This window comes from Sturnira hondurensis, unplaced genomic scaffold (genome assembly GCF_014824575.4).
Source record: "Sturnira hondurensis isolate 20B ecotype Veracruz unplaced genomic scaffold, ASM1482457v3 Scaffold0013931, whole genome shotgun sequence".
In the NCBI taxonomy this organism is placed as follows: Eukaryota; Metazoa; Chordata; class Mammalia; order Chiroptera; family Phyllostomidae; genus Sturnira; species Sturnira hondurensis.
This window is the reverse complement of record NW_028086562.1, coordinates 4356274-4377563: the sequence shown is the minus strand read 5'-3', so window position 1 is coordinate 4377563 and position 21290 is coordinate 4356274. Positions and strand designations below refer to the sequence as shown.

At 63.5% G+C, this 21290-nt stretch overlaps 2 protein-coding genes across 12 annotated transcripts; one reads left to right on the top strand and one right to left on the bottom strand.

The window, feature by feature from the left end:
• Positions 1-486: 486 nt before the first annotated feature.
• FNDC10 (fibronectin type III domain containing 10) lies at positions 487-3529 on the bottom strand. Its single transcript, XM_037062221.1, has one exon. It carries the CDS (start codon positions 2920-2922, stop codon positions 1771-1773), a length of 1152 nt encoding a protein of 383 aa, XP_036918116.1. The 5' UTR covers positions 2923-3529; the 3' UTR covers positions 487-1770.
• Positions 3530-8881: 5352 nt separating this feature from the next.
• Positions 8882-20739, top strand: MIB2 (MIB E3 ubiquitin protein ligase 2). 11 transcript variants are annotated; one of them, XM_037062198.1, is made up of 21 exons: positions 9210-9307; positions 9663-9776; positions 10699-10842; positions 13802-14078; positions 14407-14676; positions 14752-14923; positions 15799-15905; positions 15998-16192; positions 16317-16459; positions 17621-17725; positions 17800-17962; positions 18041-18174; positions 18256-18404; positions 18495-18651; positions 18731-18891; positions 18980-19106; positions 19196-19429; positions 19740-19918; positions 19999-20180; positions 20265-20330; positions 20414-20739. In XM_037062198.1, exons 5-21 carry the CDS (start codon positions 14430-14432, stop codon positions 20650-20652), a joined length of 2760 nt encoding a protein of 919 aa, XP_036918093.1. In that variant the 5' UTR covers positions 9210-9307; positions 9663-9776; positions 10699-10842; positions 13802-14078; positions 14407-14429; the 3' UTR covers positions 20653-20739. The 11 variants fall into 11 exon arrangements, with proteins under 11 accessions (XP_036918086.1, XP_036918087.1, XP_036918093.1 ...); XM_037062197.1 differs by having other exon boundaries at positions 20402-20739; XM_037062196.1 differs by having other exon boundaries at positions 14407-14459; positions 14595-14676; positions 17800-18404.
• The last annotated feature ends 551 nt before the right edge of the window (positions 20740-21290 follow it).

Genomic DNA, 21290 nt, shown 5'->3' with positions numbered 1-21290 from the left:
AGGTGGTGGAGGGCCTATCCGGAGGGTGGGTGGTGAGGTAGTGCATGTCACACAGGAGCCCCAGGGCTACCGGCTGTCCCTGCCCCCACCCCAACTCCAGGAGGGAGCAGGGTCAGGAGGGGCCCCTTCCTGGAAACACCTAATTGCTGGTCATCACAGCTCAAGCAGGTCACCCTGAGACCCTGCTATTCCCAACGGCAGCAGATGCTGCCCCCACCCTGACACCCTGCCTGCACTGTGGGCCCAGGAGATATTTTCCCAAGTCGGTGGGTGGGCAGGCCCACAGTGAGACAGCCTGCCTAGCCCTCAGCCAGAAGCTGCAAGGTCAGGGGACCTGGGGCTGCCATACCTGACCAGGTAAAGACCCAGGGCCGGCCACTGGGATGCCGCTCAAGGAGCTTGAAGGAGCTGGGGAGAAAGAGGCCCAGCTTACCCCCAAACTCTGCACCCTTGTCCCACCTTCCAAATAAGCACACAAGGCAGTGGTCTTGGTCTAAGGACAATGGACATTGTAGACACTGGCGCCAGGCTCACATGTGAGTGGTGCCAGGGGTGAGCAGAGCGGAGACAGAGGCAGTGGGCACTGTGGGGCACCAGCCAGGGCCTGGGGTTGCTGGTGGTCGCTAGGGTGAGGGTGACGGGTTAGCCACAGTGACTCCAGAAATGCCAGGTCCAGCATGGTCACAGTCAGGGGCTTGTGAAGAGTGAGCACTGGGTGTTGCCGGGCGGTCAGTGCAGGAAGCAGCCTCAGCCAGGGTGCTCAGGTCCACCCGTAGAGGAGCAGGGCTGGCCTTCTGGCCACAGTGGGCGTGTGGGCAGTGGCCTTGCCAGCCGACCCTGGGCCTCCGGGCCCCAGCACAGGGCAGGAGAGGGGGATGTTGTCGGTCGTGCTGTGGACGAAACTTTGGATCCAGACCACCGTGCAAGGCTGCCCTCTGCCACCTGCCCCCTCTTCCCAGCCACCTGCCCCACTCAGCACAGCCCGCCCTCATCAGGGGCAGCACTGCAGAATGAAAAGGGAGGAGGCACCCAGCCCTGAACTGCCGGCTCTCCCGTGGTCGGAGAACACTCACCCTGGAGCAGCGGGGTGCCAGGCCCCGCCTGCCGACCTGCACTCGGACCCCAGATCGTCAGACACCCCGCGGGGACGCGCTATGGGGCGCTGTTTACAGAGGCTCCTGCAAAGCTTGAAGGGGGGTCCCCAGGAGGACTCTAGTCGGAAGGACACACAGCCCACCAATCTCGGGGATATCAGGGAACAAGAAGGCTGGTTCCTGCAGTGGGCCCAAGACACTAAGGCACAACGCTAACCTAAGCCCACTGGGGTGGGGTGGAAGGACAAGCTCCGAGGGGACCTTGGGCCAGCAAAGCGCACAGTGACCAAGCAATGAGGACAGCCCGGTCTTCCCACTTGGCACAGATTGCAGCTGCAGGGAGTGGGAGGGGGCGGTGCTAATGGCTCTCGCTAGAAGGGGTTCTGTGTCCTGAGGGTCCCTATACAGGCTTCTGGGAAGCAGGAAGAGTCCTGGATGCAGCCGGTACCCTCACTCAGGCGGGGCAGTTCCAAATTGGGCTCTGGGAATCAGATGCCAGGCTGGCAAAGTCGTTGGATGACTCCTGGCCCTGGCGCGTGCGGGCTGGTGCCCTCTCCATCTTCAGCAGGCCCTGCGTGTTGATCCTGAGGGAGCAGGAACCAGGCAGCAAGAGTGGGTCTGGGCCTCCCTGGCATTTGTCAGTAGACAGAGCCCCGGTGGGCGGCCACCTCCAGCTTCAGGGCTGCCGGCGCAGGCCCGGGCGCCCGAAGGCGGGGTGCATGAGGTTCTCCGTGATGTAGGCCACGAGCAGGCAGATGACCACGAGCATGACGCAGATGGAGCCGCCCACCGCGGTCATGGCCACAACGATCTCTCGCATGCCGGCCGGCTCCGCAGCAAACTCCACGCATTCGGTGGGCCCGGAGGGCTCCGGTGGGCCGGCGGCGGCGTGCTCGGCGTGCAGAGGCAGCAGCTGCAGGCACAAACGGTAGCGCACGCCGTCGTGCACGTCGGGCAGCAGGTAGTCGCGGCAGGAGGCTCCGAGCAGCACGCGCTCGCAGGGGAAGCGAGTGTAGGCACCGCGCCACGAACAGTTGAGCGCGAAGGCGCGCACGCGGAGCGCCTGGGCTGGGGGCAGGCGCCACTGCAGCAGCACGCTGCGGTTGCGCAGGACGCTGGCGCGTAGCAAGTGGCCGGCAGAAGCGTGCACCGCGCAGCCGGGCGCCTGGCAGCTGAAGCCGCGCGCGGGGCTGCGGAAGCACAGGCTCCCGCCGCCCGCCTCCGGGCCCTCAGACAGCACCTTGTAGGGGCACCAAGGCGCGTCAGCCCCCGGCTCCCAGCCTGGCGGCGTCGGGGCGCCTGCGGCGCAGGGGGGAGGCGTGCTAGCGGCCAGCAGCAGAAGCAGTGAGAGCAGCAGCGGCGACGGCGGCGGCAGGACGCGCATCCTGCAGCTGGGCCGGGCACGGGCTCTCAAGCGCACGGGCGAGGGCGGAGGGTCACGCGGGCCAGGCCGCCACCGCCGCCGCTCCCCGTGCTCGCCCAGCGCACCGCGCCCTCTGCCGCCGCCCGCTCCGACCCGCCCCCGCGCCCGGTGCGCGCTCGGACCCAGCGTGGCGGCGGAGGCGGGGCCGCCCCACGCTCCGCCCCCCTTAACCCTCGCTGGTCCGTGGCTTGTGGACCCCAGGAGGGTGGATCTCAGGCGAGAAGAGGCAAGGGGCAGTGAACCCGAGCCCCTGGCGTCCTCCAGACTTGTCCTCGGCTGCGCAGGAGTGTTGGCTCCGCGCAGGTCCACCTGCGCCTCCGCTTTTCGCCGTCTCAGCTCACTTCTGATCCCCGCTCCCCTCCTTGCCCCCGCCAGGCTTTCTGAGGCTTTCCCAGAAAGCCACATGGGCTGTGGCGGGCAGTGGTCCCGGGGGCAGGGGGGCAGCTCGGCGACTTCCTTAGGCCATGCCGTCGAGGACGTGGTACTTCTGGATGGGGAGGGGAGGCTGCGGCCTGGGACTTGCAAAGCCTCTGGTCATGCTGGTCCACCCAGACACAAGCTGGGGACCTAAAGTAAGGGTCCTGACAGCGCGGAGGCAAGGATGGAAACCTCTCTTAGCCCCCACGGCTTCTGTCCCTCCCCAGCTGGATGGCGAAGACCAGGAAGGGGTGCGAATGATGAGGCTTCCTTGGGTGAAAACTCTTCATTCTTCACACATAATAGACATCTACAGAGCAGGCCACCCTCTGCTCTGGTTAATGCCTGGGGTGGGCCTCCCGAAGGCCCGGAAGTGGGTCAAGGCTGGACAAAGAATCCGCTTCCCCACAAGTCCACCTTCCCCCACTCTTGTCTTCAGGGTGGGCCCAAGACCCTTGGCGTTCAGTCCCATTCCTACCTGGATCCTCTGGCCCTCCAGGACCAGAGGTCAGCTGTCCTGGCCTGCCCGATCTAAGTGGACATGTAGCAGGAGCACCTCCCGTTCAGGGAACGGGGTCTGGCTGAACGGTGGCTCTGTGTCCTGGGCAGAGAGTCCAGGAGCCTGGCTGAACGGTGGCTCTGTGTCCTGGGCAGAGAGTCCAGGAGCAGTCGCTGGCCACTGTGCTGTGTACCCTCCTCGGAGAGGAAGGGGAGGGACTCGGTGGGCTGCAGTGCTCTCCAGATACTGGTCCCCAGCTCTGGACAGCCATGGAACACCCCACCCCACCCCCAGCCTCACCAGTTCTTGGCCATCCCCCAAAATTAAGTTCTCCCCCAGATCTCAAGGCCTCTGGCAGAACCCGAAGCCCAGGGTCAGAGGCCCCCACTCCAGCCCAGCACACCTTGTCACCTGGCCTGAGGGCCCTGACCCCAACACCAGGCCTCTGCAGCTTGTTGGGACCCTGAGCAAGGTCTCCAGGCCTCTGCACCATACAACTTGGGGGTGAAGGATTGGGGAGGGGCTCTCCCTGGCTCCTTTCCCCTCAGGTACAGAGGACCCTGGGCCCCTGCCTCAGCTCTGTGGGGGACTCAGGAGTTCCACCAGAGAAACAAAGTGATGGTGACGAGCCCCCACTGCCCCCTGGAGCGTAGGCCAACCTGCTCACACCCGGTCCAGCGGCAGGCAGAGTCCCGAGGGGTAGGAGCCCCGTGGTGGGCAGAGCGAGGCTGTGTGGGTGAGGGGCGGCTCTCCGTGCCTTAGACATGCACGTGGAAGCCATGTGGCGGCACCCGATGAGTAGACAGCCTTTGCTTTCCGAGTTTTGATGTCACAGACTTTGCGACAAAGGTGCCTTATCCCGGCCCCTGGGATCGGGATCCTGGGCGCTAAACTAGAGGGCGACCGCCACCTGCTGGCCCCATGGGGCACTGCCGCACGGGCCGCGGCCTGGGCGCGGGCAGCAGTGTGTGAACGTTCCACTTTAAAACCTTTGCTGTCCTTTTTGTACCCGTTTGGCTCGCGGTCTCGGCCTTTGATCTGTAAGTCGGGGACAGCCCTCCGAGTTTCTGGCCTCGGGCTTTGCCTGCACTGGGTCTGCCGGGCGACAGCTCTGTACTTGGTGCTTTGCCGTTCCTGGGTTCGGGGTCGTGTTTGGGAAGTCTTCCCAGTCCTGAAGCTAAAAACGGGCTGTCCTTCGGGTTCCCGGCACTTACATGGCTTTATTTATTCTGCATCTATTTTTGGTCAGCTCCAGACGTTCCTGTTTAGGGCCCAAGGCTGGGACTCAGCTCTGTTACTCCCCAGAGGCCTGTGAGGTGGCCTGCACCTCACGGGGCTTGGCACACGGGGTCCCTGCTCTGTCCCCACTGTTTCCATTGTTCGCACCTGAATACACTTTACCGTCTGGTAGGGCGAGCGCCCCTTCGTTACGTCCATTGTTCAGGTCCCAGAGACACGTTTCCAGCACAAGTCGGCTAGCAGCCTGACCTCTCACCCCACCCCTTGGGGCAACGGGGTCACGTGTCCAGGCCCCGACCGCCCAGTGCTTTTCCATGGCATGGCAGGGCAGCCTGGCCCTGAGTGGGCATGTGCCTCAGCTCTGCTTGGACTGCGAAGGACTGATAACCTGGTGCCACCTGGCCCGCCCAGCTGAGTAAGGACACCCGTGAGAACACAAGTGCCCAGGACAGTTTCCAGGGCCCAGCAAGCCCTGGAAGACGGTCCTGGTGTCAATGTGACTGCAGGATGAAAAGAGGGGCATTAACTGACACTCTGCACTCCATGGGGTGTGGCCCCCAGGCCCCTTTCCCGACGCTGTGTCCAGAGGGACGCCTGTGCATCCTGGGAGGATTAAAAAGGGTCCCAGAAGAAACGTTCACCAGCCTGCCCAGGACCGCCCGCAATAGTCTAGGGGTACTCGACCCTGCCCTGGTGAGCAGGGCATCTGCCCAGCTGTTAGGAGTGGGGACTGCTGCTGTTCCCAATATCCATTTGTCTGTTATTTAAATGACTTCACCAGTCATACCCGGTCATGTGGCCTGGCACGTACCAGCTTCCCTTACAGCTGCGTGTGCCAAGTCCTGGCCAATGGAATGTCAGTGGCACGGCCCCTCCCTCTGCTCCTTCTGGAGGGGCCAGCCCTGGACCATCTGGTACCAAAGACCCCTCCTCAGCCTTGTTCAAGCCCCTTTTATTCAAAGCTTTTCTGACGCTCTTGGAGGGGCATGACCCTACCTACCCCTGTGTGTCACTCTGAGATATGAACAGGAAAAGATGCCTCATCAGACATTTAAAAAGATCTTTCATGATCGCAGTTCGATTCCCAGTCAGGGCACGTGCTTGGGTTGCAGGCCAGTTCCCAGTAGGGCATTCATGAGAAGCAACCATACATTGATATTTCCCTCCTTCTCTCCTTCCTTTCCCCTCTAAAGATAAATAAAATCTTAAAAATAATAATTTTAAAAAATTTAAAAAAAGACCTTTCAACAGGAAATGGGGAGACTGAAGCAAACGGAGAAGAGGAATCTGGATGAGAGTACAGAAAGCTGAGAGGCTTTTAAAAATCTGTAATTAAACTAAACTGAGAAAAATGGCACCTGTGAAAATCATTATGAAAAGGAATCAGCCCTGGCTGGTGTAGCTCAGTGGATTGAGCACGGGCCTGCGAACCAAAGGGTTGCAGGTTTGAATTCCAGTCAGGGCACATGCCTGGGTTGCTGGCAAGGTCCCTGGTAGAGGGAATATGAGAGGCAACCACACACTGATATTTCTCTCCCTTCATTCCCCTCTCTGTAAAAATAAACAAATAAAATCTAAAAAAAAAAATCTTAGTGGAAATCCCAATGGGAGAACATAGGAATGTTAAGGGAATGTTCTTTAAAAATCTCCCAAGGTGATGGATGTGAGGCTCTGGGACGAAGAGGACTTGTGCCCAGGGCTGTGGGTTAGGACCACATCAAGATATTGTCACCATGCCCTGGCTGGTGTAGCTCAGTGGATTGAGCGCAGGCTGAGAACCAAAGGGTTGCTGGTTCGATTCCCAGTCAGAGCATATGCCTGGGTTGCAGGCCAGGTCCCTAGTGGGGGCCACGCAAGGGGCAACCACACATTGATGTTTCTCTTTCTCTCTCCTTCCCTTCTCCCCTCTCTAAATTTTTTTTTAAAAGGTCCAACTGCCCACCACTGCTCGAGAGGTGCTCGAGAGGCAGCTGATCAGAGGCTGGCCACGGAGAAGGCAGGGACTCCCATTGCAAGTCCTTCTCCTCCCAAGCCCTTCTCCTGCTCTCACTGCAGGCAGGGGGGTCACAAGGGGCAGGAGGGACAAGGAGAATAAAGAGGTCATAGGGAGAGCCTGTGCAAGTGCTGCAGTGTCCTTGCTGGTCCCAATGTGGGTCTTTAACGTCCGCACCCTAGAACCACTTGGTGCCAGCCAGAGGCCTGCAGGTGGGCAACCTGCATCAGCCACAGCTGTGGTCAAGACCAGTTTTGTACAAGCAGGAGATGGAGCTGCTGGGACTTGCAATGTGCTTACAAAGAAACTGTCAGTGTGTGAGTTCTTTTTATTAGTTTGTTAGGACATTTTATTCTAATTCCATTTCATGGTATGTCAGAGTAGCATAAAGTTTTTATTCCCTGTTACAGTATATCATTGTGACAGATGACAACAGTGAGGTTAAAGAGAAGATGCTAAACACTTTCACAGAGAACAGATCACACACAAATCATCAGAAATTAGAATAGCATCGGAGTTTTCAACTGCAGCCTTGGGAGCTGACAGCAAAAAAAAAAATTCATGACTTCAAAAACCTTGAAGGGAAAGTACTTCCAACCCAGAATTCTATACCCTGCCAAACTGTCAATCACAGTGAGAGCAGAATAAATACATTTCAGACATGGACCATTCTCAGGAAGGAAATGAGGGCTAGAGGGCTGACTCCAGCAAAATGAGAGAGAAAATCGAGAAGCGGAAACAGCCCTGGCTGGCGGGGCTCAGTGGATTGAGCGTGGACCTGTGAACCACACGATCGCAGTTCAATTCCCAGTCAGGGCACATGGCCCATGCCTGGGTTGCGGGACGGTTCCCAGTGGGGGACTCACGAGAGGCAACCATACATTGACATTTCTCTCCTTCCCTCCTTCCCTTCCCCTCTAAATATAAATAAATAATTTTTTTTTAAAAAGAAGCAGAAACAGCACAGACCCCCGGAAGCAGGGGCTCCATTACAGGGAAAAAGCAGAGATCCACAGGTTGACCACATAGAAAAGCTCAAGATGAGCTTTTCTAAAAGCAGGAGCTTTGATAACAATCAATCTGGACCGGAACGGGGCCAGAGAGCTCCAGCACAGAGGTCTCCGGGATTAAAGAGTGTGCCGGGGCCTCCGGAAGACGTTACCCATGGGCTTGTGGCAAAGATGTTAGAGGCTGGGGGGAAAACTGGCTATGGGACAGTAAACTCTAGGTATAAGAAAACTATTAAGTGAAAAAAATACCGGGTAAATATTAAGAGAAAAAAAGAAAATATTGTGCAAGAGTGGAGGCATGGTTTTTTGCAACAACGAGAAGCAGCCAGCAGTCCCAGAAACGCACCCGGGAAGTTGATGTAATCCTACTGATTAGGGAAGTCACGTGACCACTGGGGGGAGGGGAAGGGGTTGTTTGGAGACCCAAGTTCTCACTGACCTTATCTGGAAGTCCACAGAAATGCCTAAATACGTAAACAACTAGCAGCCTCTGGTCTAGCAACAAGGAGCTTCCTGTCACAGGAAAAGCTGCAAGTTTCAGGTATCTGCCTCCGTGGAATGCACAAAGGACGGCGACTTTTACTCTGTCCCCCTTTCTGCGCGAATTAAAGCCATGTACTGCCGTTCCTTTTTACTTTAAAACACATTACATCAGAAGAGTTGGCTCCGACCACGCCTCGTCTCTCCGTCCCCGAGGCCGAGCCAACGTCGCCGCGACGGATGCCCAGGTCCCCGCAGCCTCCGTCTCCCCGGTAACGGAACGCGTCTCCTAACCCAAGAGCGCCACGTAGGATCTGGAGGTGGCGATGCGCCTAGCACACTTACGCACTTCCGGCGCAGGCTCCGCCCTTGGGGCGGAGGGGCAGGGTCCCCAGTCCCCGAGCTGCCTGGATTGGGTACTTGGACTCCGGTCGCCTGGAGCCGAGTTCCGTCCCGTGCGTGTCCGGCCCGCAGTGACCCGAGGCGCCAGGGTCCTCGCGCGCACCCGACAAAGAGCCCGGTCCCTTCCCGTGCGGTTGCACGCCGCTCGGCCCCTGTCCCCCAGCGTGGTGACAGGTCCGTGAGCCTGCCGCAGTCCGCACCCCTCTGAGGACGTGCATCCCACGTCGTCCGACGCAAACGCGCCCCGCGTCCGCGGCGGTGCAGACCTAGGCTGGAACCCCTGCTCTTCCAGGAGAAGCAGGGTTTCCCATCCTTACCAGGCTAGGGTTCCCTCACGCCGGCCCTGCCGCGACGCCCCCTACAGCTGTCTGCGTCAGTGCCGCCGCGGGGCCTCCTGGGAGTTGAGGTTCAGGTCCGCCCCCACTCCTGGCGCTCGCAAGCTGCAGACCACAACTCCCGGCAGGCCTTGCGGCAGCCCCAAGAGCCCGATCCCTGGCTGGGGGCTTCGGCATCCTTGGCCGGTGGGCTGGGGTGCGGCGGCCTGGCTGGCTGCTGCTGGGCAGCTGAGAGGCTGCAGGGTTGCTGGCCGCCTTGCTAACAGAGTCGGCGCTTCTCAGGCCCCGGGAGTCCCTGCGACAAGCGGGCGGGACGCAAACTTGCGAGCAAGTGGAGGGGTCGACGGTGGTCGTACTGTGGCCGGGGCCGGGGATCTGGCAGCCGCCGGGGGCCTGCGCGGCTTCTCCAGGAAGGGTGATGGAATGACAGAGGGCGGGGCGGCCCCGGGCGATGGCGGCGGGGGACACCTTGGGGGTGGGCGCCCGACCCTGTCCTGTCCTGGCGCCTTGTGTCCGGGCTCCCCCCGCGGGCCAATGTTCTTGGCCAGCACGCAGCGCGGGGCCCTGACGTCTGCGCGGCCGGGGCCGCAGTCCTCCGGCTGCACTCCTGGCGGCCCCAGACCCCAGGGAGCCCTGCAGGACAAGAGGCAGGCTCCTGGGGTGGCCCTAGGTTTCGTGGGCGCTGGCCTGGGAATGAGCATTCAGACAGGTTAGCCCTGTCTGCGCGATCCCGTCGGAGGTGCTAACTGCGTGTCTCCCCGTCGCCACAGGGTCGTGACTTGCGCCTGTGGCCAAGCTCAGTGCCAGTGCCCAGCTCTCAAGGTATCAGGGCTGTAGCCCAAGAGGCGCAAGGCGGGCTGCAGGGGAACTGGACAGCCAGACAGGTGAGCTCTCGAAGGGCCTGCAGTGTGGTAGTTTAGGTTCCGTGCTCTTACTCTGTCTGGCTCCATGTCAAAGGGGTTTTGCTTGCTTTTGCGCGTGTGTGGCGGGGTAGATAATGAATTGTGCCTCTCCCCTTCCGAGTCTGAAACCAGTTGAAATAAACAAAGTCACCAGACCGACTCCTGGCAGGCACCAGCAGGGCTGGGGATCAGGCAGCCTAAGCAAATGGAAGCCCTGGCAAACCTTGTCTGTCCTGGCAGGTCCCCTCCTACCATTCCTGTGACCTAAATGCCATGATCCCATCCACAGCGGGCTGGTGCAGTGGTTGGAGTGTGACCCTCCAGTCTGCAGGGTGCCTGGGGGTCTCTATCTGGGCAGTGACCACCCTGTACTTCCTGTGGGCCACCCGACCCGACCCGCAGGTGTCAGGCAGGGCCAAGTGTGCTTTCCTGAACTCTGTCTCCGGGCTTCACCCTACCCCCTCCTGGAGAATGTCCACCTCTCTCTTAGCCAGAGTTGCCACGTGACAGGAACCTACCCTGCCCAGTCAACACATGGGGTGTTGATTCCAGCAGCAGCAGCAACAGGCCCTTGCGGGGTGGGGGGGCTGCTTCTGTCGCCCCCAGTCTCCTCTTCACACAACTTCATCCCTCTGAATAAAAGCATTTTGCCAACTTCTTAGCTGAATGTGATTCAATCTTTATGGCATTTAAGTTTTTCCAATAAAACACTGACAAGTAGGAGACACTGTGCTTTGCACACTATTCCTGCGTGGTTTGGAACGCACGGGCGCCTAGGCGGGGAGACCCTGTGAAGAGAGAGACCAGCAGTGCACAGGGCAGCCCCGGGGCCTCTCACGGTGGAGACTAACGCTGACGGTGTGAAACTGCCTTTTACAGCCCTTTCTCCCGGACTTCTTGGTAGTCCGCCTGCGGGGTTTGCTGTGCTCTGTGTCGGCAATGGCTGTGGGTTTCCAACAGGGGATCTTGGTGGCTGAGCAAATGTGTGACCCAGGAAATAGCAGCTCGGGGTCTGGGAGGCCGGCGCCAGGCTGGTGTACTCTCTGAGGTAAGTCCCGTTTGGCTACAGCATGTCGGTCACACAAGTGCTGCCACCCTGGCTGCCTCAGAGTCGTTTCAGACTTTTGTACCCACAGCCTCGGAGGGGGCTCAGTGCCAGCCAGGGGCCTGGCCTGTGGGTTGTTGGGCGGGGCGGGGGGGCCGCTGGCACTGTGATGTTTCTGGCAGAGGAAGGAGGAAATGTCTCTGGGTGAGCCACCTGCTGGAATGGGGGCTCCGCTCCCAGCCCCACCTGCTCCTGGTCTTGGTGCGGCCCCCACTCACCTCCTCCACACCCACCCGGGGACCTCCCGAGGGGAGGTGCGAGCTTTGACACTGGGACCTGGTAGCATCACTCGGAGCCTGGTTGATCGAGTCCTGGGCCCCAGGGAGGAAAGTGACAGAGACCAGGCAGGAATGTGGTGGCTTGCCTCCCCTCTCGAGGGTCCTAGGATGCTGTGCCAAGGTGCTTCTGAGCCTGGGAGCCGGCGCCGAGTCACCGCGAGTGCAGGCCGGCAGCGGACCGGTATTGCTGGAGGCGGCGCTCTGACCCCAGGGGTGCCATGCTGGGTGGCGGTGCTCAGGCCTCTGGAGCGGGGTGTGGAAGGCAGGTGACAGGGAGGCTCCCAGAGCATGGGTGCCCCAGAGTGGGATGCTTCTCTGTCCTGCAGTATCTCTCTCAAGGTGCGTTTGTCTGGGCTAGCAAGGCGAGGGGGGGTGTGGCCTGGGGGCAGCAGCTCACAGGCCCGAGGTTGGCGGCGGACTGCCAGGCTGTGCTAAAAATACCAGGTGTGAAGACAACAGACACTGGCCACAGGCCCTGGTGACCCTGCCCTGCCCACCACCTGCAGTGGTCACTGGCTGAGGCCTGGCCCTCGTTTCCTTCAGGCCCTGCCAGGCACCCCAGCTCCGCTCTCTGTTCTCTGCCCACCTGCTGAGAGCAGGGCCACACTTGCTCTGCTGTTTGGGGTGCCCCACCCCGTGTCTTGTTGGAGACGGCCATGTAGCACACAGCCAATGGATCCCCGGGCCCGCAGACAGGCAGGTGTGGTGGCTGACCAGGCAGGCTGAGGCCAGGCCCAGGGGTGCGCTGCCCCTGCTGCAACCGCGGCACTGGTTGACAGCACTGGGGTGGAGTCCCACTCGAGCTCTCCGTCTCGGAGTGGGGCCATTTTCTGGGCTCTGCGGTGCGGGTGTCCCCGTAAAGGTGGGTCTGCAGTGGGCCTGGGCGCTCACATGTGTGGCTGCCTGCAAAGAGGCTGCCCTGGCGACTGCAGCTCCAGGTGTGTTTGGGCAGGAGGAGGGCACAGATGGGCCTAGCAGAGGCCTGCAGCCTGGAGAGGGAAGGGGTGGGGCTCATGTCCTGAGGGACAGTGACAGCTCTCTGCTGCCACAGGCTGCTGTAGGCCAGGCTGCTCTGCCAGAGTCAGGCACGTGTGACAGCTGCTGGCAGGGAGGCGACAAGCAGGACTGTGAGGCCACAGGTGGCTGGCCTGCCTTGCCTGCCCTCGGAGGTGGCAGCCCACAGGACCCCTCCCCTTGCCTGGGGCTTGCTGCAGCCAGCTGAGGAGGTGTCCTCACATGGTCATTCTGGACATGGACACTCTGGCTGTGGCAGGTCTGGGTGTGGCTGCCGGAAGACCCAGAAGCCCTTCCGTGGCCCTGGGCCTCAGCGCTCACCTCCTCAGAGTCCACATGGGGGAGGGTGGGACAGGCCCCAGCAGGGGGCAGTGTGGCCCGGGAGGGACGGCATTGGGTGAATCAGCAATGAGTTGCCTCTGTGAGGAAAGGCTCGTCCTTTTCTCAACACCCACTGGTCTGTGGAGGCCCCGGAGGCCCTGGGGTGGTGGGGGGAGGCGCCGGTGCAGGGACGCTGCCAGGAGGAAGGGGTTTACAGAAGGCCACATGGCCTGAGCAGCGAATGACCCGAGAACACAAGGGGTCATTGGCTTGCATCCTCAGGCTGGGCAAGGCAGAGGGTGGGCAGCAGGTTGCCTGGGTTCTGGCACCTGTGGCAGGAATGGGGCGGCAGGCAGAGCATGGCCACTGCCTCTCCTCACTGCCCGTCGGTGGCCTCCGCTGGGCCACGGTGTTTCCGGAGGTGGTCAGGCCTGGGCTGGGGGTGCGGCAGGGCCCAGGCTCCGGAGTGGGGCCAGGTCGGGGGGCGATGTGGCTTTCTCCTCAGACTGGCCTCGCAGGTGCTGGCAGTGGCCGACCGCAGCTCGGCCACCCCCCAGCAAGCCCCGGGTCTCCCGACGGCCTCCCACAGGCTGTGCGGCCAGTCCACCGCTGGGCCACCCCCTCCCTGCCTCGTCGCCCCAGCTGCAGCACCTGGAGACTCCACAAGGTCCTGCTCTGCCCCCGGGACACCACCAGATGGTGACCCCGGGCACCATCTCCAGAATGGGCGCGGGGGCTGCTGCTGTGCCCTTCAGGAGTTGCTCAGCCCTGTCCTTCGAGACCTGTTGGTGTTCACTCCTAACCGTCTTCCAAGTCCATTCATGTTGCTAAAGACACTGCCCCAGGGAGTCCGTGAGTGGCACAGGCCCTTGGTGAGCCGTCTGGGAGGCGGACAGGCGTGCACTTCCACGTCAGGGAACAGTGCCCACCTGGAAGGTCCTGCAGCCCTGGTGGCTGCCTCTGCCACTGTCTCCGGGGCTGCAGGCCTGAGATTTGCTTGTCACGTTGGTCACCTTTCTGTAGACTGGGTCAGTTTGGGGCACGTGGCTGTTCTTCCACACGTGGGCCTGAGCTTCACCTCCAGCTGCTGGGGGTGGGGTGGGGTGGGTTTCTACTCCTCTGGAGCCAAAGGGGGTGCTGTGCACACACCCGGGGCAGCTGGGCTTCCAGAGATGGCCCAGCAGGGCAGCCGGTGACGTGGGGGCCGTGGGAGACCCTGCACAGGTGACCGACCACATGTGGCGGTGGCCAGGTGGCCCTTGTCACAGGGTTTCACCTGCTTTCCACAGGGGTGTCTGCTCTGTGCGCTGGGGTTGGCGCCCTTCCCACGTGGCAGGTCCAGGTCCTTTGCGGGACACGCAGACTGCGTGCCAGTCCCACTGATGTCCCAGCCCCTGCGGTCGCCCTGGGCCTGGATGAGCAGACTCTGAGCCTCGGTGCTGTCCACCCGTAGCCAGCTGTGCTGCCCGACCTCTCCCTGCTGCCTGGGAGCCAAGTCCACTCATTCTTAAACGCCCACAACTGGACCTACCAGTGGGTCCTTGCTGAGGGGACCTCCCCTGCCAGGTGCGTGCCCTCCGTCCCCAGGATCCACTTTGCTCCCATGGGGGCTGCCCCCCACTCCTCCAGCGCACAGCTACTGGGTGCGGGTCTGGGAGTAGCCTGAGGGGCCTTCCCAAAGAGGTGTCCACTCCCTGCCCCCGCCACCCCTGGACTGTGCCACCTTCACCGTGGGGGTTGCTCCTCATGCCACTGCCTGGTGGCCAGGGGCCTCCCACCTTCTCTAGTGCACATGCGCACCACACTTCTCTCTGCCAAGCTCCCTGGGGTGGGTGTCTACCCCACTCTCCCTGGCAGCCCTGCCATGGCCTGAGGGTGCCCCCTGCGCCTGCAGGTCCCCAAGCAGTGCCGCCTGCCATGGACCCGGACCCCCAGGCGGGCGTTCAGGTGGGCATGCGCGTGGTGCGCGGCGTGGACTGGAAGTGGGGCCAGCAGGACGGCGGTGAGGGCGGCGTGGGCACGGTGGTGGAGCTCGGCCGCCACGGCAGCCCCTCGACCCCTGACCGCACGGTGGTCGTGCAGTGGGACCACGGCACCCGCACCAACTACCGCGCGGGCTACCAGGGCGCGCACGACCTGCTGCTCTATGACAATGCCCAGATCGGTACGTGTGCGGGGGGCAGGTGGGGGGCGGGGCGCGCGCGCCCGCCCGCCTGCCCTGACCCTGGCCCTCCCCCAGGCGTGCGTCACCCCAACATCATCTGTGATTGCTGCAAGAAGCACGGGCTGCGGGGCATGCGCTGGAAGTGCCGCATCTGCGCCGACTACGACCTGTGCACCCAGTGCTACCTGAGCAACAAGCACGACCTCACTCATGCCTTCGAGCGCTATGAGACGGCCCACTCGCGCCCGTGAGTCCTGTTGCCCCCACAGCCGCCCGGGCCACCATGTGGCTGCTCCTCGCAGGGCCCTGACAGGCACCTGTGACCCCTGACCAAGCCACCTACTTGCTGTCCCCCAGGGCAGGTCAAGGCCTTCTTGAGCTATTTCCCTGAAAAATGGCCAGGGTTGCAGTCACTTTAGGGGCTTGGGCATTGACACCTGCTGCTGGTCCACTGAGCAGCTGCAAAGAGTGGTGCCCTGGGGTGGGGTCTCCTCTGCCCTGGCACCAGCCCCAGAACCAAGTGGGGCTCCCGGGAACAGGGAGGGCGGCCTGTGGGCATGCAGCCAGCATCTGCTGTGGAGACCCTGGGCCGGGCAGTGGGAGCCAGCCCCCAGGCTCGGCTGAGGGACTGCTGGTCTGGCTGGAAGGCTCCTTGGCTGTGGTCAGGAGGGTCAGGCTGGGCACCCAGGGGCACCACCCCATCCCCTTGGTCCTTGTCACTCCCCGCACTGTAGCCAGAGGGGGAGCAGAGGTGAACTCTGCGGCCAAGCCCGTGTTCCTCATTCTCACATTAATGGTGTGTAAGCTCCCCGGACCAGGCCATGGGCTAAACTTGGGGGCAGCGTGCACCGAGGGCGCCCAGCTCTTTGGGAGGCAGCGGGTGCGGAGGGACTGCACACGGGCTGTGCTGTGAGGCTGTGCCGGGGTGTTCATCCAGCCCAGCATCAGGGGGGGTCTCCTGGAGGAGCAGGGTCAGCAGGCTCGCTCCAGGCCCCGAGCAAGGGGGCCTGACCTGCTGGGCCGCCGTCTGGGCCCTGGGTGTGGGGTGTGAGGCTCGGGAGCTGGAGGGCCCGTCACCCTGCCGACGGGCACGGCTCAGGATGTGCAAATGTGATCTTGCAGGGTCACGCTGAGCCCCCGCCAGGGCCTCCCAAGGATCCCGTTGAGGGGCATCTTCCAGGGGGCGAAGGTGGTGCGGGGCCCCGACTGGGAGTGGGGTTCACAGGATGGTGAGTGGCGGGGGCAGGGCTGGGCTGGCATGGGTTGTGGCTGCAGCTGGTGGTGTGGGCTTAGCCTGCTGGGGGGCCCACTCCTCCTCCAGGAGGGGAAGGGAAACCAGGCCGAGTGGTGGACATTCGTGGCTGGGATGTGGAGACGGGCCGGAGTGTGGCCAGTGTGACGTGGGCTGACGGTACCACCAACGTCTACCGCGTGGGTCACAAGGGCAAGGTGGACCTCAAGTGTGTTGGTGAGGCGGCCGGCGGCTTCTACTACAAGGAGCACCTCCCAAGGCTCGGTAAGGGCTGCCTGCCTGCCTTCCTGCCCTGGCTGAGCCGGCCCAGGTGGTTTACAGGGTGGGGGCAGGTGTGAGGAGGGGAAGGGAGGGTGCAGCCTGAATGGGGCCCACTGCCTGCCTCCAGGCAAACCGGCAGAGCTGCAGCGCAGGGTGAGTGCGGATGGCCAGCCCTTCCAGCATGGGGACAAGGTGACCTGCCTGCTGGATACAGACGTCCTGAGGGAGACGCAGGAAGGCCACAACAGGTGGAGCCCCAGGGTGGTGGAGGTGAGCAAGGTCCTGTGCCTCCCCTCCTCATAACCTCAGAGCCTCAGCCACAGCCCCTGGGACCCACCCCAGTGTGTCGAACAGACAGCACCGTGCACACCAGGTCACAGGGACATGTGTGAGTGCTTTAGCCACGAGACCCCCCTGGGCCTTCCCTGCCAGGTGGCCTTCCCCACCAAGGTGCCTGGGTGCGGGCTGAGGCCCATCCTCCTGCTTCTGCACCCCCTCCATGGACCTGCTCGGCCCTGGACACGGAGCGGGGGGCCTGGCAGGGTCCAGGTGGGGAAGGTCACAGGCAGGCAAGCCACTGGGCGCCGTTGGGGCGGGGTGGGGCGGGCAGACTTGGGTGTCTCTTCGGAGCACCAGAGGGGGCCGGCCACCAGTTGCTTCCTTCCTGAAACGCCCATGTGGTGCCGCGTGAGGGGTCCGTGGGAGCAGGAAGGCCCTCAGCACAGAGGTTGATGCTTGGCCCAGGGCGCTGGGTTGGGAGGAGGACAAGGGAGAAGGAGTTCATAGGGGGTGGACAGCAGAGGTGGTGGGAGGCTGGGAGGAGGGACGTTGGTAGGTGGGGACCCCGGGATGGAGTGGTGCCAGGGGGAGGCCATGCCATCACTCGGCTCAGGACTCAGAGTCTGGGACCTCCAGGAGCCTTCAGGGAGGATGTGTGTGGGTCACGCGCGATCCAGGTGGTTTGTAGAGGGAGCCCTGTGCAGGTGAGGCTCCAGGTGTGGGGGAAGTTACCAGGAAAGGTTCGGGAATGGGTGAGGCCCCTTGACCCAGCTCCCATGCTCCCTTCATCGTGCCGGGCCACAGCCTCAACGCCCTTTGAGCCCGGCCTTGGCCCTGCTGCCTGCCGGCCCGCCTGTGTGCAGGGCAGGCTCGTCCTGGTCTGCCCCCTGGCCCAGAGAGGGTTCTGTCTGCTCCGGGCACAGCTGCACAGCCTCTCTAGCTGTTGCCCCATGGCACTGAGCCTGAGCCACCCAGGGGGCCTGGTCACCTGTGGCCCTTGTCACACCAGACCCGCTGGTAGTGTCTTTGGCCAGGCTGGGATCAACTTCAGGCATCCCTGTCCAAGGCACTCGGTGGGGGCGCCCCTGCTCCGGGACCCTGTGCAGCCATGCTGTCCTGGGGGCCCCCCTCACAGGCCCCCCTCTCTCTCAGCACAACTCCTTTCGGGCGGGTGACGTGGTGCGGGTCATCGACGGCCTGGACACGGTGAAGCGACTGCAGGCTGGCCACAGCGAGTGGACAGACGACATGGCGCCTGTGAGGCCCCCCCACGTCCCCCACCCCATCCTTCCCTCCAGGGAGGCCTGCTTGTAACCCCACCCTCTCCTCAGGCCCTGGGCCGCGTGGGGAAAGTGGTGAAGGTTTTTGGAGATGGGAACCTGCGTGTGGCGGTCGGCGGTCAGCTGTGGACCTTCAGCCCCTCCTGCCTGGTGGCCTACAGGCCTGAGGAGGACTGCAACCTGGACGTGGCCGAGCGCACCCGGGAGAACAAAAGTGCGGGCGCCTGGTGGCAGTGGCCGTGGGCAGTGGGGCCACCCTGGGCTGCTGCTGAATCTCGGCCTCTCACCCCAGGCTCCCTGAGCGTTGCCCTGGACAAGCTGCGCACCCAGAAGAGCGACGTGGAGCATCCGGGGAGGCTGGTGGTGGAGGTGGCCCTGGGCAACCTGGCCCGGGCCCTGGACCTGCTTCGGAGGCACCCTGAGCAGGCAAGCTCCCAAGACCCTGGGCCTGGCCAGCCCCGTGGCTGGGGCAGGGCCTGGAAACTGACCTCTTGGTGTTCCTGGCAGGTGGACAGCAAGAGCCAGGGCAGGACCGCCCTGCAGGTGGCTGCCTACCTGGGCCAGGTGGAGCTGGTTCGTCTGCTGCTGCAGGCTCGGGCGGGCACGGACCTGCCGGACGAGGAGGGCAGCACAGCCCTGCACTATGCGGCACTGGGGTGAGGTCTGGGCGGGGCCCCGGGGGCTGGGCCTCGGGATCCTCCGGCAGTGGGCAGCACACACCCCCGCCTCCTCACCTGTCCCATCAGGAACCAGCCCGAGGCCGCGAGAGTGCTCCTGACCTCGGGGTGCCGCGCCAACGCCCTCAACGGTGCCAGGAGCACAGCGCTGCATGTGGCTGTGCAGAGGGGCTTCCTGGAGGTGGTGAGAGTCCTGTGCGAGCTGGGCTGTGACGTCAACCTGCCTGTGAGTGCCAGGTCCCCCAGCCCTGCCCCTCGGGCCAGGGAGGCCTGTTGCTGAGTGACTGCTGGCCCGTCACTGACAGGATGCTCAAGGGAACACACCACTGCACTGCGCCATCTCTGTGGGCACCAGTGCCAGTGGCATCGTGGAGGTCCTCACCGAAGTGCCAGGCGTCAACGTCGCCGCCACCAACAGCCAGGGCTTCACCTTGCTGCACCACGCCTCCCTCAAGGGCCACACACTGTGAGTTTGGGGTGGGTACGGGGCCAGGAGCCAGGCTGCGGGCCACCCAGGGCCACCCCGCCCCCAGACACACCTCCCTGCTTCCCAGGGCTGTCAGGAGGATCCTGGCTGGGGCGCGGCAGCTGGTGGACGCCAAGAAGGAGGATGGCTTCACGGCGTTGCACCTGGCTGCCCTCAACAACCACCGGGAGGTGGCACAGATTCTTATCCAAGAGGTGAGGACACAGGGCCCCCGCTAGCAGGGGACCGGAAGTCAGGGCCTGTCAGGGTCTCTGGGCTGAACCTTTGCCCCTCCCCTCCGCAGGGCCGCTGTGATGTGAATGTCCAAAACCGCAAGCTCCAGTCCCCGCTGCACCTGGCCGTGCAGCAGGCCCATGTGGGGCTGGTGCCCCTGCTGGTGGACGCTGGCTGCAGCATCAATGCGGAGGACGAGGATGGGAACACAGCCCTGCATGTGGCACTGCAGCGTCATCACCTGTTGCCCCTGGTGGCTGATGGGGCCGGGGGGGACCCAGGGCCTTTGCAGATTCTGTCCAGGGTGAGGAAGTGTGAATCTGTCTGCAGGACCCAAGGGACTGCCCCCCTCAGCTGTGGGTTACCCCTGGGAGCCAGGGCCTCTGGAGGGGTTGGGGTAGCCCCACACCATGGCCCGCAGCCCTGCAGTTCTGTGCTCCTGACCAGCCTGGGAAAGGGGTTTGAGGGGCAGGTTTCAGAACTCAGTCCCTCCCTCTGCCTCTATTCCCATGGCCTCGAAGAGGTGTTGGGGCCTAGGGGTACCGGTGCCTCAAACGCTCCCTTGGGCCAGCGGTCCCCGCAGGGCCGGGCCCTCACCCGCCTCTGCCTCCCAGCTGCAGGCCTCGGGGCTCCCTGCCAGCGTGGAGCTGACAGTGGGCGTGGCGGTCGCCTGTTTCCTGGCGCTGGAGGGCGCGGACGTGAACTACACCAATCACCGCGGCCGGAGCCCGCTGGATTTGGCTGCGGAGGGTCGTGTACTCAAGGCCCTGCAGAGCTGCGCCCAGCGCTTCCGGTGAGCCTGTCGTGGTGGGGGGCGGGGAGCGGGCCCCTGGGTCCGGACCCCATTCAAGCCCTCTCCTCCTCCAACTGCAGGGAGCGGCAGGTGGGCGGGGGCGCGGCTACGGGCCCCAGGCTGGTGCTGAGCATCCCCAACACCGTGACGAACCTGCACGTGGCAGCGCCGTCGGGGCCCGAGGCGGCAGAGTGCCTGGTGTGCTCGGAGCTGGCGCTGTTGGTGCAGTTCTCGCCGTGCCAGCACCGCACGGTGTGTGAGGGTAAGTAGGGGAGGGCGGCTCGGGTCCGGGTCCCCGGGGTCCAGCGCGGCCACGCCCAGCCTCCTGCTTCCCTCTCCTCCGCAGAGTGCGCGCGCAGGATGAAGAAGTGCATCAGGTGCCAGGTGGTCATCAGCAAGAAGCTGCGACCTGGTGGGTTGGGACTGGGCGGGAAGGGTGGGTCTCGCCCGGCCCCTCACCCCCGCGCCCATCGCGTGACCCAGACCCGCCCACAGACGGCACGGAGGTGGCCAGCGCGGCCCCCGCGCCCGGCCCGCCACGGCAGCTGGTGGAGGAGCTTCAGAGCCGCTACCGGCAGATGGAAGAGCGCATCACCTGCCCCATCTGCATAGACAGCCACATCCGCCTCGTGTTCCAGTGCGGCCACGGCGCCTGCGCGCCCTGCGGCGCCGCGCTCAGCGTCTGCCCCATCTGCCGCCAGCCCATCCGCGACCGCATCCAGATCTTCGTCTAGCCGCGCCCCTCGCTCTCCGCAGCCACGTTCCGCCGTCACCCTCCAGAGCCCCACCCCCGTGTTTTATAAAAAGATTCATGGACTTTGCTGCCTGGTGCCTGCTTGTGGGGCGCGGGTCTCCGGGGCGCTGCCGAGCCTCGGTGCCCTCGTCCTGCCCACCACACTGCCGGCCCCTTCAGCTGCCGCACTGGCCCAGCTGGTGGCCTTGCTTGACCGCCAGACGTCCCGCCCCCTCCCGACCGCGCATCCTGCCTTTCCCAGGGCTCCTGGGTCCAGACACCGCCTCTGGGCCAGAAACATCCTCCCGCGACTCGGCAGCACCCTGGCCGCCCCTCCACTTTTCTCCCGTGCAGGCTGTGAAGACAGGCTTGGACCAACGCGGTGCCTGGTTCTCGCTGTGGGCTCCGGGGTCGCGGTGAAGTGGGGCAGGCGTGGGGTACGGTGTTGCTTGCAGGCAGGGCCCAGCCTCAGGGTCTCAAGGACTGGGGGGGGGGGCGGGGAAGCGTGTTGGGCAAGTAGGTATTCAGCCATGAAGACTCGGGCGCTGCCCCTGCTCGCCCTGCACTTTCCAAGAACCACCCAAAATGCTCCCCCGGAGCCTCACTCACTGCTGCTGGCCAGGCACTTGGCACTGACCC

Excerpts from the sequence above, each read along its gene's own strand:
- FNDC10 (XM_037062221.1), bottom strand. The coding sequence starts at position 2,922 with ATGTGGCTTTCTGGGAAAGCCTCAGAAAGCCTGGCGGGGGCAAGGAGG.
- MIB2 (XM_037062191.1), top strand. The coding sequence starts at position 14,430 with ATGGACCCGGACCCCCAGGCGGGCGTTCAGGTGGGCATGCGCGTGGTG. Across the intron at positions 15,906-15,997 it reads GGAGTGGGGTTCACAGGATG|GAGGGGAAGGGAAACCAGGC; the intron begins GTGAGTGGCGGG and ends CTCCTCCTCCAG. Across the intron at positions 19,107-19,195 it reads CACAGATTCTTATCCAAGAG|GGCCGCTGTGATGTGAATGT; the intron begins GTGAGGACACAG and ends TCCCCTCCGCAG.